This window comes from Falco naumanni, chromosome 12, assembly GCF_017639655.2.
Source record: "Falco naumanni isolate bFalNau1 chromosome 12, bFalNau1.pat, whole genome shotgun sequence".
NCBI classification, from domain to species: Eukaryota; Metazoa; Chordata; class Aves; order Falconiformes; family Falconidae; genus Falco; species Falco naumanni.
This window is the reverse complement of record NC_054065.1, coordinates 20,210,420-20,227,172: the sequence shown is the minus strand read 5'-3', so window position 1 is coordinate 20,227,172 and position 16,753 is coordinate 20,210,420. Positions and strand designations below refer to the sequence as shown.

Here is a 16,753-nt window from a genome sequence, read left to right as displayed (position 1 = left end):
TGAAGAAAAAATTAAACATTTTTGTATTATCCTTAATCAAAAAAATGTATTTCAATATTGCATTTTTTTAAATACAGTAAGAAAATTGTATAGCTCCAGTCAGCTTAATGGGTATTTAATATATGTGATTTAAATGCATGTGATGATGCTAAAGTGAAAGAGCCAATAAAGAGGGTGTGGCCTGGAGAAGTTGATAGACACTATTGGAAATACCATGAAAGGTCTGCAGGCAGCCATCCTTCCAGCGCCTCATCTCCATCTCCTTCAGTACTGCTAAGCTAGCTCACCACGGGGGCCATTAGTGAGCCTGGACCGGGGAACTGGTCTACCTTTTAATAGTATCCTTTACACTCCTCTTCTTGGCTACTTTTTGGAGGAATATGAGGAAGAATGATGGGCTGCTTTGGATGGTACAACAACAAAAGCTGTGAAATTAAGTTCCTGGGTAATCTGTATCTCTAACAGAAATAATCTATATTGCAACTTCAATTTAAGTAGCTACAGAAATGTGGTTTCTTTTGAACAACACAAGTAATCTGAGTCTGTAGCTGAATATAGTTCATTTACCAGGTTAAGACGAAGCTTGTATCTGAATTTTTTCTCAACAATGTTGTGGCTGAAACAAGAGTTTTCCATTATATTTAACCTTGAAAAATGAAGATGTTTACATAACTTCAATTTTTCACATTCCATACACTGAGATAGCACAGAAAATAAACTGTATCCAGGCTTTTGTATACATTACACCAAAGTAAAATGTACTGCCAGTCCTCCAACTTTGTACGCAACCACAGCTAGCTGTACCTACTACCTTCCTCAGCTTGCAGCAGTGACTTGAAACTGCATAAATACAGCAGCATGACACCATGCGGTATCACGTGATGTTATCTGTGGCTATGCAAACTGTGTTAGTGTGAATAATAAGGCCCAGTGATTTGGTACCAAGGTATATAAAAGTCATTATTTATCTGGTCTGTGACGTGTGCCTCAGGCAGCTGTAAATAAAGGGTTTTTTTCTTGCTGTTTTCAGGCTGTCAACCTGAAAGGGCAGTCTGGGACCACGGGTGTTCCTGGGCTGCTCTCTCATGAATTTGAGAGGTGAATTCCGTGTTTTCAGGAGCAGCTTTCATTTTCCATAGGGCATGCCTTCAGATGGTTGAAGCGAGAGTCTGTTTCTATCAAAATCTACTCCTTTCTGGATGAGGGTACATTGTAAGCTTCAAAGTGTGGAAAATTCCTCTAATGTTGAAGTGCAAACTTAAGCTGAGGGAAAGAGCTCGAAGGCATTTTGTTTAATTGATAATGTCTGCAACAAGCCAAATATTTGAATTAACTGTTCCCTTGTCTTGAAAGTTTTACCTGTTTCATTTACCAAGCAGTAAACCACAAGAGTAAAAATAACCCCCCATTTAACTTCTAGCTATTTGTATTTCGTTCTCTGCTGAGGTAGCGTTATTGTGCCTCTAGAAATAACCAGCCAGACAAGAGTTGTGACTTCCCAAGGAGGTCTGCAGACTTTCTTTTCAGCTCCCACAGATGTTCTTGTCAGGAGGCAGAACAGAGGAAGATTTCCAGTTTTTCCTTTCAATGCATGAACGTGTTGCTGTGTATTAGAGATGACTAAATCACTGTATCGTCCACCTGCTTCATGTATTTAAGGAATTTGGTACTCAAGTTGCCTCTGACCAAAGTAGTCACTCAGGAATTTAAAAGTGCCCTGCAAGCAGAAGAAATCTTAACCTAATAGTAGTTACAGGTTCACTTAAGGGTGGAAAGGGAAGAGAGCATGCAATCATTAGAAACTCCAGGGAAGCTCATCCTCCTCCTAATCCGCAAGTTTCCCAGCAGCTCAGGATGGAGTGAGGTGTGAGTGTGGTAATGCTCCAGCTGCACGCACAAACATCCAGGACACGAAACAAATAATAAATCATCACCTTCCTTGCAAGAAAATGACAGAAAGCATTCCTCTCGCAAGGAAGCACTCCACAGCTGGATCAATGTGTTTGTAAAGCGCACGCCTCGGCAGTGGTGGCGTGAACTTTGTATATAAACTCGGGGAAATGGCTTCGTGTTACATCGATATCGACAGGTTTTGAAGCACCCCCCTCATCGGATGGTATGTAAGCATCTTCTTCAACGCTTCCTGACGACGAGGCGAGCTGCTGCCTTTATCTTTGCCCCCTCGTAGCCGCTTTCTGCCGCCCGCGGCGGGCAGGGCCGCCCGGCTCGGCGCGCCTGGCCCCGGCTGCCGCCCGCTCCCCGGCCCGCGCCCAGGGCGGACAAAGGGGCCGCCGGACCGAGCGCCAACAGGTGCTGCGCTACAAACTTTCCCTGGGTTATTCCTCAGAGCTTCCTCAGGGGAGAGATCCCCGGGCGGCAGAGGACAAAGCGGCGCCGGGGCAGCGGCGACCACCACAAAAAGACCAGAGGGGGCTGGAGAGGAAGGGCACAGCCGCCCGCTTCCCCCCGGCCCGGTAAGGCACCCCGCTCCGCGCCGCCGGCAGCCGCGCCCCCCCCCCCCCGCAGCCCGCTCGGGCCGTCCCACTTGCGGCCAGGCCGCCGCCCCGCGCCGCTGGCCCCTGCCTCGGACCCGCCTCGGGGCCGGTGCGCGGCGGGGAGGGAGGGGAGCGGTGGGGGGCGGTTGTTTAACCCCTTCCTCGCCGGGCGGCTCGGGAAACGGCCGAGGCGGCGGCACCGCCAGGCGCGGCGTCGCGTCCTGTGCCCGGGCGGGTAGGGGTGGCGCAGGGTGGGGGGGAGTGCGGGGCGGGGGGGCCGCGGGAGCCGCTCCCTGCTCGCCCGGCCCGGCAGAGGCGGCGGGAGGAGGAGGAGGAGGAGAGCGGCGCAGAGCGCAGACATGGCGGCCAACATGTACCGAGTGGGAGGTATGTCGGGACGCGGCAGCGCCCGCCCGGCGCCGGGGGGTCCTGCGCCCGGCGGCGGGGACGGCGCCTGGCCGGGGGTCCCCGCCGAGCCGCGGGCTGTGCGCGGCGCGCCGGGGCGACGACAGGGGCGCCGGCCCCCTTCGCCCGCCGCGGCCGGTGCGACGGCCCCGAGCGGGGCGGCCAGGCCGGGGCGGGCGGCGGGAGGCGGCAGCCGGTCCCGGCAGAGGGGCCGCCGGGCCTGCCGCGGGCGGAGGACGCAGGTTCCTCCTCCGCCAGCCCTGTGCGCCGGGTGGGAGGCCGGCCCCCGCCGCCGAGGAGGAGAAGGGCAGCGCCGCCCTCCGCGGGGAAGGGGGGAGCGGCGCCGCCGGCTTCCTGCCCCTTCGCCGCCGCGTGGGCCGGGCACGGCTGCCCTCCGCGCCTCGCCGCCTTCCCCGGGAGCGGCGCAGGGCCGCCCGGCGGGCCTCTGCCCGGCCACCGGCCGAGCCGGCGCACGGAGGCAAGCTGGCCCACCTGCGGGGCGAGCGGGGGGCGGCCTGCGGGAGCCGCGCGCCCCCCGGCCCGGGGACCTGCCTCGACCCTGCCCCGCTGCGGCCTGGCGGGCCTGGGCGGCGTGGCGTGGGCAGCCGGCGCCCGGCCCGGGGGGCGCCCGATAGCGCTTCCCGCCGTGCCGTGCCGTGCCCCTGCCCCCGCGCCCTCCCTCCCCTTAACGGCCGAGTTCCTCCGCGCCTGCCTTCATCTGCCGAGGATAAATAATAAATCCCGCAGTGTAACCGGGGGATTTCTGTCAGCTTTCCTGCTTACCGACGACGTGACCCCTGAGCAGCGCGCAGATACGTGACTGCCCGGCGCTGGGCGAAGGGGGGCACTTCGGCGGTAACGAGCACGGCAGACGCCTCTCTTCCCAGCCGGTGAAAGAGACGCTGAGGACTTGGGCTGCCCTGCCTTGAGCGGGCATGGCTGGCTGCCTGGCGCCCTGCCTCAGGTGCACCGCTCCGCCTGGCTCCTCGGTGCCTGGTGCTCTAAAATGGCTTGTCTCCTTCTGCTCTCACCCCAGCAGCCTGAGGTGAGAGGGAAGACGCGAATACATGAGAGACGACAGTAGCTGGCTTGGCTCTTTCTGCCTCTGGTTTGAGATACACATCCACAAGTCCTCCATCTGCGTACTCCTTCATTAGGGCATTTAGATTGTAATCCCATCAGCCCTTACTCATGAGAGTAATCCTCTGAGCAGCGCTGTTGAGATCTGGGTAGAGTTTGCTTCTCGGGTCATCAGTGCTCAGTTTTTTTCGTTGTAATCTTAATAGGTGATTGTGAACAACATCCTGAGATCACATTCTTTCTTTAGAGCTCAATGGGCTACCCGAGGTTCTGTTTCACTCTACTGTTGTGTCAAAGTGTTGTAGAAGAGTTTGATACACCGTTATCGTCCCCCCACCCAATTTTTTAAAATAAAATTTGCAAGATGCACGGTGCAGAGGTCAAATATTAAATATAAAGTGTGGTTAGTATTTGATGAGTACTTTTTCATTTGACGAAAACGAGTGTTGAGAAATCTGTTGAAGGAAATGTGCTGCATGTCAATTCTGTGTGTGTTACATGGGAGCAGCTTTGAGGATATGAGTAAACTTCCACATACTCCATGAAAATACTTCTTAAGTGAATTATGCTATAAGAGATTTTGTCCTGGGAGAGCCTCACTAACCTCATGACTGTTACTGCTTAATGTAGTTTGCATGTTGTTGAACAGAGAAGGCAACAAAAGGAAGTATTGTACAATGTGCCTGACTTGTTTGGATAACCATATTACTACAGCAGCTGATAATAAATGTCAGGTAGCCTATCTTACGAAATACTTATCTCCCATAATATTGAAACTCTCTAAAGCACTCGCTTCTTAAATCTTCCCTAATCAATTGTGAGAAGCTGCCGCCTTTATATCAAGATTAATGATGTGTGCACATTACTGAATTACGCTGTAAGCTCCAACATGAGGCATATAACTTTATTTCAGCATGATTGCTAAAGCACCTGTAGTGCAGTTATGACCACAATTTAGGAATAAACTATGTTAAATCTCAGTGCAGAAATACTTTGCTGTCTGAACATTTCCTAATAAATCTCAGCTTTTTAAAGCTGCTAGGTTTAGGAAAAAAAATTTCCGCTAATGATAAGCTCTTACATATTATTTTTTGGTATTTTGATATCTTCCCTTTTTTCATTGCAGATTATGTTTATTTTGAAAACTCTTCCAGCAATCCATATCTCATTCGGAGAATTGAAGAACTTAACAAGGTACGCAGGTGTCTTTAAGATTCTTGCTTAACGTTTGACAACAATCAGTGCACTTTTCAAAAAAAACAGTGAATGATTTCCATCCCATAAGGGTTCCATTGTGGTAGCCTTTTCTGTTTGGGTTTCTTTTGTTTGTTTTTTCTTTGGGTTTGTTTTTGTTTTCACTTTCTTGAAATTTGCTGTGAATGTTGTGTATATTTCAGTTACTGAAACCTTACTATGTGTCATCCTGTAATTTTGCCCTGATATCTAAGGAAACCCAGTTGATCACTCCTGGTGAACAGGGGTACTCTGCTATAAAAATTTCAAAACAAACCCCACAAATGCCTGAGGAAATGAATGACTTTAATTCTTTCTGTGGTGATGGCACTGTGAATCCATCTGGAATGATGGCGATCATGTAATGTGTCTGCTTTTGGGTGTATGTGTAAAGAGCTAGTAGGCATCAGTGAGACTTTGCAGTGGTCAGATAACAGAATATGTGACTTCTGTGGCTGTTTATTGCTCTTCTTATTGGCAGCTGTGAATGAAGGATGGGCTTTTGAATAGGAATAGAGACTGTATTCGCTCTCTTTATCCTGAGTGTATTTTTAGAAAGAATGGAGGCTTTTCACAGCGTCATTTTGGGGAGAGCATGATTATTTTCATTCACTCTTGTACTACTAAGAATGGTGTGGGATTTTTATTGATTTATTTTTTTAGCATAGCATATTTTTACTATTCTATCAAACAGTATTAAAACTTACCAATACGTTATGCCAAAAGTTAATGATCAAAATGCCAATCGTGATGTAAATAATGATAAAGGTATTTTTTTTTTCTGCGGTTAGAAAGTAAATCAAAAAAATGGTGACTTGCAAATGGTTTTCTTCTTTTTAATGGAACATAGTATTACTCCGTAGCAGACATCAACCACATTACCTGTTAGTGCTGTCCAACACAACATCCACTGAACTTGTGCATGGCAAATCATTTTGGACTTTTATTGGAGAACAGTATTTTTTTATTTACAGTAATTGAAGTGATTCCAATCATGTTCTGAATGTAATGTTTATTATCTTTAAACTGCATTGCTGTAATTTAATCTTGCTTGTGGATGGCAGAGCAGAGTCGTGTATTGATTTTTTTTTTTTTAAAAGAGAATTTCAGAGATGCAGTCCAGATACCTTAATTGTGATTTATGTGCTTTCATGTGTTAAAGGCATTGAGCAAACCTGGAGATGTTACACAAATATGTAATGAAATGCTTTTGTTATCATTTTACCAGAGATAAGATGTTTTGGGATTTTATGGTAAGAAACTTAATTAAAACATGATACTTTTCAGTGCCACATCTTGAGTTTTAAATAAGTGACTCCAGGTAACTAACAAATTTTGTACTTCTTATACAGTTCCTCAAATATTAGTAGATTCTTTGCATTATCAAGCTAAAGAGCATGATCCCTATAATGAGTTGTGAAAACAACTGTGAACTACATAGCTCTTTCGTCTTACGAGCTGCAGTGAATTCTCAATTAAACCATGTTATATTAAATATGATTAAAAAAAAATGCTAGAGTACTTTGTAATATACTTTTCTGTCTAAATCTGCATGGCAAAGAAATGTTCACAAGCTTCTGATATGTCTTAAGGATTCTTATATTAACATGATACTGACTTTACATCTCTAAACAAGTGAATAATGTATAAATTCTTAGGACTAAATAATTATAATCAATATTGTTGTCTGATCTGAAATTGATATTGACCAGTGTCAGGAAGCTTTTACTTACTTGAGTAATTCTGTTCATTGCAGCCTGACTGATCATGTGAGAACTAGTAATAATGAGGGAGGGGTATTGAATTTGTGTTACTCAGTTGAGGAAGGATACATTCTGACTTGATTTATCTTTCTTTTGTAGACTGCCAATGGGAACGTGGAAGCAAAAGTGGTGTGTTTTTATAGGCGAAGAGATATTTCCAACAGCCTTATAATGCTTGCAGATAAGCATGCTAGTAAGTAGATTGTATAGGGCATTTTTTCTCTCTATCACAGCCTATTCAGTTTCTGCAGCTGCTTAAAATTGCATTTCTTTGGCATGTGGACTATATATCAGACATTAATTAGTACCAGGTTAGATGCTTAGTGTTACCTGATGCTGGCCCTGCTTGTAGTAGTTGATTCCAGGACTAAGCTAAGCTGTATTAAAGTGATTGTAAGTCTCCATTTGGAAGAAAAGCCCAACCAAAAAAATGTTTTTTTATCTGGAAGGTACAGCTATGTTTCTTATGTCAGATCTTGCCTCTGAGTAGATTTACGCTTAAGAGCATTTGTGAGGATTTCATTTGACTTTTTTGAGTTAGACATAAGTGCGTATTGCTTACTGTAAAGAATGAAATGTATCATTGAAGACTGAGAATCACTGGAGATAGTAAAATAGCTGTTTTGTGCATTTATGCTTAATGTAGGTATTAATCAGTACAGTAGTAGCCAGCATCATCTCATTGGTTTTTCAGAAAATTTGCAAGGGGTAATTGGGGAAAAACCTCTCATTGTCATCATGAACTTAGCTTTTTTTTGGTAGCTGCCATTTGGTCTGCAACTGAAATACAGTATCTTTCGGTAACTTTATGATTATAATTCTGAAGACAAAAAGGGACTTAAAAAACTGAGATGTTTGAGAAAATACTTATTTGCAAAATATTGCACTCATGTTTGTAAGTAACTGAAGTATTAAATATGTCAACATCTGGTAAATTTCTTGCCATATACTGTTAAATAATATTTTGATTATAAATAATACTATTACGGTCTTTTGAGTTCTTCCATACAAAATATATAGAAACTTAGAACTTCTAGTGAGCTTCACGAAGCTTTCCGGCACATCTTTTGTTTGTTTTTCTTTTCTAATGGAGGGGGCAGGGCAGGATGAAAAGGATAACAGTTGTACTGGAAATATTATATTTTTTTCATTTGATTTTTAAAACATGAATCTTGGAAATTTTCTTGGTTGCCTTATTTTTTAGAAAAGGATGTGTTAGTTCTGTGGGCATCATGGAAAATTGAGGAAGATTTTTCTATTTCCTTTGTGAGCTTTAGATTGCCATTTTGTCAGCACTTTGATATAAAGGACTTGTTGACGGTCTGTTGCTCTTCCACTATAGCATAGTAGGGGTTTGTTGGTGTCGGTAGAAGTACCATGGAATGTTCCATCATGTTTTCTCTGTTGAGATTCTCTTGCTGTTTTCTAGTGAGAAAATAGAAATTTAATTTCTAGCTGATTCAACAAACATCTTTAGAATGCCTGTGTCTCTCAGGTCGTAAGTCTTCTAACCCAGCGTTCTTATGGGTTAGGTTTCTCTGTGGATGTTTTCTCTGTACATAATGTTTTCTTTCTGTGCAGTCTGTGGAATCTGTATAGCTAAGTTATCTTCTGAGATATGTGTTACAGTTACAGGGTTCAGCACATAGTGAACAATTGCTCGTCTGGATCTTCATACAGCTCATGCAGCAGATGTAGTTAAGTGTCAAATAAATTTAAATGTTTTGGTTCTGGAATACCACAGTGTTCTGTTTAAAAATATGATGCAAAAAAAATATTTGTATATTTATGAACTGAATGTTTGGGGAATGTTTTATACTAATATGTTGATGCTTCAACACTTCTACCTGGTTTGTTATAAAATAAATGCTAAAAGATAGGAGTTTCTTATGGAGTGGAAATTCTATTTCAGTCGCTGGTGTCTCCAGTTCGTGTATCTAGAGAAGCCTTTTAATCTGATCTTTTCTAAAGACATTTTATATTGCTAGCAACTTTTTTTTTCTTTATGATGGAGAAAGCTGTCCTAAGTAATGAAACTTTGAAGATTTTGGCAGGTGGGGATTAGGGTTTTTTTTAGGTGACACTTCAATTTCTAAAGGTTACGTTTTGTGATGTAGGTGCGGTTGCATTTAATAAGAGAAGAAAATCATTTGGTAAGAAAATATTTCGGAACTTTAAGAAAAAATTTTCAGTAACTTGAAAAAGTTTCAAAACAATTATAAATAATGTTTTGGAGAAATGGGATGAAGTAGATCATTGACACTATCGCTTATAAAGAGTCACTGTACTTTTTTATGGGTTCTTTTTTGTTTGTTAATTTGTCTCCAGAAAACTTTTAGGATATAAAAAGAAATTGAGGAGAGAGGAATCAGGTTTTCCTTAGGCCATTCTAAAATGCTCGGGTACAGAGGAGTTCCCTTGATTTCAAAGCATCTGACACTAATGTGAGGAAATTGCATTTCCTCCATTTTTTTTTTTGGTGTTAATGGTGGAAGTTAATGAGCATTTGTATTTGTCTGCCAGCAACATGTACGATGTCAGTTTAGATCTGGGAGTAGTTCTGTAAGCTGACTGTAGCCACTGAAAGCCAGGGGTTTGGAATGTTTTATGGGCTCTTGATGACATTACCTTTTTCCTCCTTTGATTTCTGTTCCTATGAAATAGAGTTTATGATAAGGCCAACTTGAAAGCCAAAACAAAATACTGACCAAGATCAGCTTCTTGATCCCCTGCAGCTTCCTGAACAGAGTAGGGGAGTTCTGTCGGAGCATTAACACCCACCAGCTCTGAGGTTGTAGCTGTTACCGTGGGGTCACTGCAAGGGGATCACTCCTTTTTTTCATGCAACAGAATAAGCCTTATTTTATGGGGAAAAGAAGGAAAATAGATGAATAGAAGACAGCAGGCAGCAATACAAGAGCTGTAGCAACAGATGACTGAAGTACGTAAGCAAATGAACTTGAGAGACGGGAAAAAACACTCAGCTCATTAAAATGGGTGAAGCAAACATAAAGGGGTAGCATAGAGATGTTTTCTAACCAAATGGTGTGATTGAATCAAAAGTTGCCAACTCTAGCTGAATCTACAAAATTTAGATGATCCTTTATCTGAAGTGGAGTTGATATAAATATCTTAGGGCAAGGTTTTACTAGCTGGGGCAGGGGGGACTATACTAGCTCTGTACCAGCACTGGGTTTAGGTTACAGTGAAGGGCTCAACTTCTTTAGTTCCTCCTTTTGTAATAGATTTATGCACTATTACTTTCTTGAAGCTGAGTAGGGTGGCTTGAGTGCATGATGCCATTTTTTTGTGTTCTATTAATTTAAAATTCTTTATATGGTCATGTGCCTGAGGTCATTCTTTTATAGGTACTGTAACAGCTTTTGCCTAGTCAATCACCTGGGGAGGGTATAAAGAAAATAAAATCCTGTTTGGAGGGGCCTTTGTCCTCTGATTTATTGAGAGACCTTGCTTTGACTTAGGTGTGCTGAGCTCCTGACTAAATGCTTAGATTTTTTTTTTGGCCTATGGTAAAGCCCATGTACTACATATTTTTTTCTCAGTAACAAAATTGATGCTCTTGTAAATGAGACAGGAGTCAGTTTAAAAAAAAACAAAACACCTGTGGCATATTGGTTTCAGTGACTGAGAGATCAAAGGTAAAACTGGGATTTTTCTGGATTACAGAAGCTGTAGTCAAAAATCTCCATTTTTCAGTCTCAGTTGCTTTTTGTAGAGATTACTTACTGGCTTTACTTCTCATAGTTGCACTTTTTTTAGGGCTTTTCTTAGCCTTTGGCTCTTGAACAGTCATGTGTCATGTCACATTGTTTTGCAAAATGGTGTTCCTGTGACAAAAATTTTGCACACGATAGATTTTTATGAAGAAAGGAAGAGTCCCGCTAGTGATCTGGTGATTCCTCTTGAACAGCTGAGTCTGTACTCACTTCTGACTTTGGTATGACACTGATGTATTGTGATCAAAACCAAATAAAGTATTCTCTCTGTACTTCAGTTTCTTTAATCTATAAAGTAGTGCTGTTAGTAGTAAGTTCCGATAAGGTTGGTGAAAGATATTTAATACACCAATACATTTTTATAGCTCCCATTAAAAGATCTCAAAACACCTTATAAACAAAACCTAAGTGTTTATTTTGTATATTATCAAGAATATTTCTGCAGTCTGGAAATAGTTTGATCTTACACAGCAGTTTTTGCTGCTGTTGAGCTCTCTTTTATGTAAAGATGCTTTGTATTTGTGAAAAAAAAAAAAAAAAACCCCAAACAAAAACCCAAACCATAATTATTTTGCATATTGTCAGTCTATGTTAGCATCTATCCAGTGGAACAAAGTTGTTAATATTCCATCTGATTTTTGGGAAGCATTTTATTTCAGTAGAGCAGCAGGCTAGCAGGTAGTGTAGAAGATGGCAAGAAAATGAGCTTAACTTGAGAAATACTTTTAAATATATTTAATAGTAATTCAGATTACTCATTAATATTCCCCAAGATATACAAATATTAAATGTGAATTCCTTTCAAATGTCATCAGTTTTTTTAATACGTTTGCTGTTGCATAATGGTATTTTTAATACTCAATTCCAGGAAAATCACAACAGTTGAAGAAATACAACTCAGTTTCATTTTTTGGTATTTTTCTCAAGTGTATATAGAATTAAAACAGGAATATAGTAATTCAGATACTCAGTCTGTAAGAAAAAATTATGTGTGTGTGGAGACACTGGGGGCTTGGTGAAGAACTTGGAGTAAAATACCTAAAATGCCTTGTGCTCAATGTTCTTAGTCACATAATTTGGCTTGGTATAATTAAAAACATAGATAAACTGGTATTGCTGTGTTATTTTTGTCCCATCATTTGATACACCAGTTTTTTCACTATGTTTTTTTTTTTTTGTTATGGTGCTTTTACATCCTAGTAGTTCTTGTACATCAAACTAAAATGCTGTTGCTCAAAAAGGATGTAATGTTTCTTTAATCACAATCCCTTGGCTGAAAAATTACTTTAAGATGAGAGACTTCCTGTTACTTCATTCATGTCAAACTTTTTATGCTAAGACATATCTTTTGACTGGAGATTTTATTTGAAACCTTAAACTGGCTTTTTTTGATTCCATTAATTCCTTTGAATACCTCTTGTCTCTACAGCCTATGTTTAGTTAGAAGCACTTTTGATCAAATGTGAGGCAAATATTAATTATTCCATTGCATATGGCATACAGTGCATTTTCTTTACCTTCATCATTTTAAATGTTGAAATAATGCATACTACTCTTTTTTTTTTTTTTTTTAAAAAAAAACCAACACATGGTGAAAGGTTATATTGTTGTATCCTACAAGCAGGGAATGAATTAAGACAGTTTATTTGCTTTACTGGTAGTGTTAGTAGAGATTGACATCCATGCTAGAGGAAAGGATGCTCAGAGGCATAGAGAGCTCTTTAGTTACTCTTTCAAGGGAATCGAAGTTTAAAGAGCTGCCTGTTTAGCAGCTGGTCCTTTGAATGAAAAGATCGTTGTATTGCATTGGTCTCAATACAAATAAAACAGAAACAAAACCTTTTGGGTCTTATTTTTGGTCACATGGTTGCAAACAAGAAAAAGTCTTCAGAGCTCAAGAGTTCAATTGATTTGCATCTCTTACAGTAATATGCAAGTGGGTCTTCCGTGGAACTTAGTGGTTTTTGGAAGGTTTTTTTGTTAGGTTGCAGTTTGTTTTTTAATTGCAGTTGGTGAAGAGAAGGCCTCTTTCCTGCTTGCTGCTAAGAAAACAAGTCTGTTGATATTACCCTGTGATGAAGGATGCCATTTTGCTGTATGTTAGATAGGAGGGAAAGGAGCCAAGGAGTGGAAAGGAAGAGTTGGGAATCAAAGATAGAACCTCTTGGAGCATTTACAAGGGAGGAAAAGAAGGCTTGGCTGCTAGATAACGCCCGCCCAAGGAGTGGGTGAGCAGACCTGTGTAACTGGTTCAGTGAGATAGTACCTTCTTAATCCGAAGGTTTCTGTAAATATAAACCAGTGTTTGTTTGCAGCTTAGTGTCCCTGGCTCTGTCATCTGTGATCATCCATGCCCCCCCTGCCCTGGTGGATACCCAGGAATTGGGAGGAAATTATTTTTGACCTCACATGTGTATCTGTGAGCAAGCCATCAGAAGACGCTTGGGTTTGCTTTGAAGATGGGGTGATGAACAGAGACAAAACCAAATACAGTAAGACAGGAAAGTTTAGGAGAATGAGAGTTCCAGTGGCTCTTTTGCTCGAGACTGGAATTTTACATGTTATACTTATTTACAGTCAACTAATAGAGACATGTAAACTAAGCATTAGCAAATTCAAGTATGTTATGTTGCTTCTAGGGATCCTGAAATCTCTGATGTGGGTGAGACACACCCTAAGAGGACTATTTAAGGATGATACAGATTACATTCTTTAATCAGTGGCAGAGTAAGCTATTTTTATATTTACTGTAGCTATCACTTTCATTGAAAATGAGCTTGAGGAATATGTTTGGTTGTCTTTTTTTTGTGATAAAAACATGACCTTTTTGATCTCCTGGGACAAGGGAACATGAAGTTTTCCTTCATTTACACAGGAGAATGCCTTCAGTTGTAATTTATTTGGAGAGGGGGAAAAAATTCAGAACTTGCTGAAATAGAGCAAGCCTTGTCCAAAATTACATCCTTGTCGCCAAGGAGAAACTTGTCTCAAGGTGCCCAATTATCCTTTTCAAGGGCGTTTTGGGTAGTCCCGTAAATTATGTGTATTGTTCATTTGATTTTTCCACAAGAACTGCATACTTGTGAAGGGTTTTTTTCCTTCCACAGTAAAAGCAATAAAGAATCAGTAATGAGGATCTTTTTGCTTCTGACAATATCAGAGTCTTCTTTTTGTGAATGACATTTTAAAATTAGTAGTTAACTGTGGTGTGTATTGTCTCATTAACAAGTTTACTGTCACGTCTAAGTGTCTTGTGGAATTATTAACTGTTCGGGCCGTTCACACTCTTCCTTGCAGAATGCCATCTTAGTTCTGAATGTTAATAATTTTCTCTTAATAGAGTGAATGGATTTCTAAGTTCATAATTCTAGTTCTTAGCTTTGATGGAGAACTTGCTTAAATGCATTTTTTTTCACCTGTATGTGGTCTGCGTTTGGGTATGTAGGATTTTGCACATGTAAAAATACTGTCAACTCCATGCAGTTAGCTTATATACCTGCGTCTGAATTTTTGCACGAACTAGCAAAGTAGCTAGCAGCTGCTGGTTTCATCTTTTGACCTTTTTAAAAATAGATTTATACTTTCAGGCAGACATACCTAATTTATTTTTTTTTTAATTAGAACATCTTATTTTCTGAACATATAATTTAAAAGGCTTGAACAAACTGCTGCCAATCTCTGTGAATGTGAAAACTAAAGGAAAAATTGGATTAGCTCCTTGAGTTTGTTGTGGAGAGTGGAAAGCTGCAAAATACTATTTCATGTTTATGTTTAAAACTGTTCAATAGGTCTCTGAAATTCAGCTTTTTGTTTGTTTGTTTGTTACTTAATTACTGGAATTATTTATTTGGTGTGTTTCCTCATTAGGGAGGGATGCAGTGGGGTACAAAAGCTGGCAAATTTTTGAGCTCTACTTACAAAATAAATTCTTCACGTTTGAGCTTTTGGAAGGAGACAGCATTCACAGTAAACTGTCAAAGTATTGTGTGTTCTGTTTCCCTGTGTTTCATAGGATTCATTTTGTCACGGTCAAGTTTAAGTGTCTGCGTCAGTATTACCATAGTTCTTGTTCTGGGTTTCTTTTGATTTGTGGGAAACATGTAATTGTCATCTCTCAGCTGCTGACTTTCTTGCCTCCTTAATGTTTATTGTGCAGGTCAGTGATTCTACACTGTGTTCTTGATGACCTCCAAAATACTAGTAACATTTAAATTTATATTACTGCTCATAATTTTTTGTCTCACAAAGATAAATAGGGTGTTTTATGCTTCCTAGATTTCCATAATCTCAGATAGTTCTTTTTTTTTTTTCTTTTTTTTTCTTGGCTCATAATTTTAAGTGACTCTTTCCACTCTCTCCCCAGTGCACCCACAGTGTACCAGAGCACCTGAAGCATAAATTTTAGACTACAAAAACATTCCTAGGTTATCTCTGTCTGTAAAGCTCTAGTTAGAGATGCGTTTTACATCTTCAAAGAGTATTCTGATAGTCTAATTGAATCGGTAGTTTATATCATTTACAAATTGAATGATGTGAACTCACATTTGATATAGAAAGACTTTACCCATCATGCAGCGGCAGTTGTCTGTATGAATAGGGGATCAAGCCTGATTTAAAGGCTTACAACCAGTACTTCTTGAATCTGTATGTCATGCTGTGGAATGAAGTCTGCAGTAGTTGTGCTTGGTAATAGTCATGCATGCCTGTAACTTCACGCATGATGATAGAGGTGTTGCTTATTAGCTTGGGCAAAGCACTGTGTTAGGATGAATGCCGTGTTTCCCACCCAGGCTGTTTCATGCAATGCTGAGTATATATGTGGCATGAGGTATTATGGAAAAGGTAGAAGTAGCAGATAAGATTAATCTGTAAAGTACTTCTGTGGTTTTTCTGTAAACTCTCTTTCTGTTAAATGTAGCCTGTGCAAATAACAGGGTATGGGCTCAAAAGTTACTGGGTATGTTGACTTTGATGTGCCCCTAGACCACATGGAATATCAGAGTGGGTGGCTGGAATGGCTCTACTATTTGGTGATGTGATTTGCCCATTTGATTGATACTTTGTTTTTCACCTCAGCTACTATTTGTAACCCTATCTGAGCAAGGGAAGATTTGTAGTGTGAACCTGCATTGACTCTGGTTTTGATGTACTCCACAAATGCTCTTGCAAGCATCCTTGCAGAGAGGTGGTTTGTACTAATGTAGAATAATACATCACTCGCATAAGCACGAGTTTGTGAGTGGTAAAAAGTGCAATTTTTTTTCATGAAAAGTCTGCTCTACGTTATCAAATTTCTAAAAGATGTTGGGGAGCCAAGTAGTTCATTTTGACTGTCACCCACTGTCTGAATCCAAAACTTGTTTGCAGATCTCTCACAGTATATAAGATGTCTTCTCTGTGCAGATTGCATAGTTGCTGGGCTATGTATAGAGCACTATGTATGCATACACCCAGAAGTTGTGTAGGTACATGTGTGTTTTCTACTTGTACAACAGGTTAAGCATCTATCAGAAACCAGCTCAACTAAATTAGCAGTCTTCCCATTTTTGATATGTTGAATGATAGACTTAAATTTTCATTTGTCTGTTCTTTGTGTGGAGAAATGTGACAGTGATACACAACACTGAAGAGTCGTGTTTCAGTTTCCTGTATTAAAAGTGCAGTCTTGTTTTGGCTTAAACTAGTGCAGAAATTGTTGGTGTTGGCAGGGTCAGTGACCTGTAACCTAGTTCTACAGGGTACTGTGGCCCTTTGCCTTGTGACAGTCCCTTTAGGCCAGATCCTTTGACTGATGCTGCTGTCAGGAGTGAAATCATGATGCTATTATTCTCAGTAGGGCCTCAAGGGGCCAAGGACTCAGTTGCCAAGTATACAAGAAAAAGGGCTTTATTATATGGACAGCTTTTATATTTATGTTTGCCTTCAAAGGGTATCTAGCTTCATACACTTTCATAGTGCTTTTCGTTTTTTTCCCCCTCTTTTTGCTTAATAAGAGGGAAAAAACCCAGGATTGGAATACTGAACATTCAACATGTATGAA

General features: G+C 41.0%; 1 protein-coding gene across 2 annotated transcripts in view; it reads left to right on the top strand.

The window, feature by feature from the left end:
- The first annotated feature begins 2,754 nt into the window (after positions 1-2,754).
- Positions 2,755-16,753, top strand: part of MTA3 (metastasis associated 1 family member 3) — a 136,698-nt gene continuing 122,699 nt past the window's right edge. For both annotated transcript variants that reach the window (XM_040612034.1, XM_040612033.1), the window contains exons 1-3: positions 2,755-2,882; positions 5,107-5,174; positions 7,076-7,169. In XM_040612034.1, the coding sequence (XP_040467968.1) occupies positions 2,855-2,882; positions 5,107-5,174; positions 7,076-7,169 (190 nt within the window). In that variant the 5' untranslated portion in view covers positions 2,755-2,854. The remainder of the gene's footprint in view (positions 2,883-5,106; positions 5,175-7,075; positions 7,170-16,753) is intronic.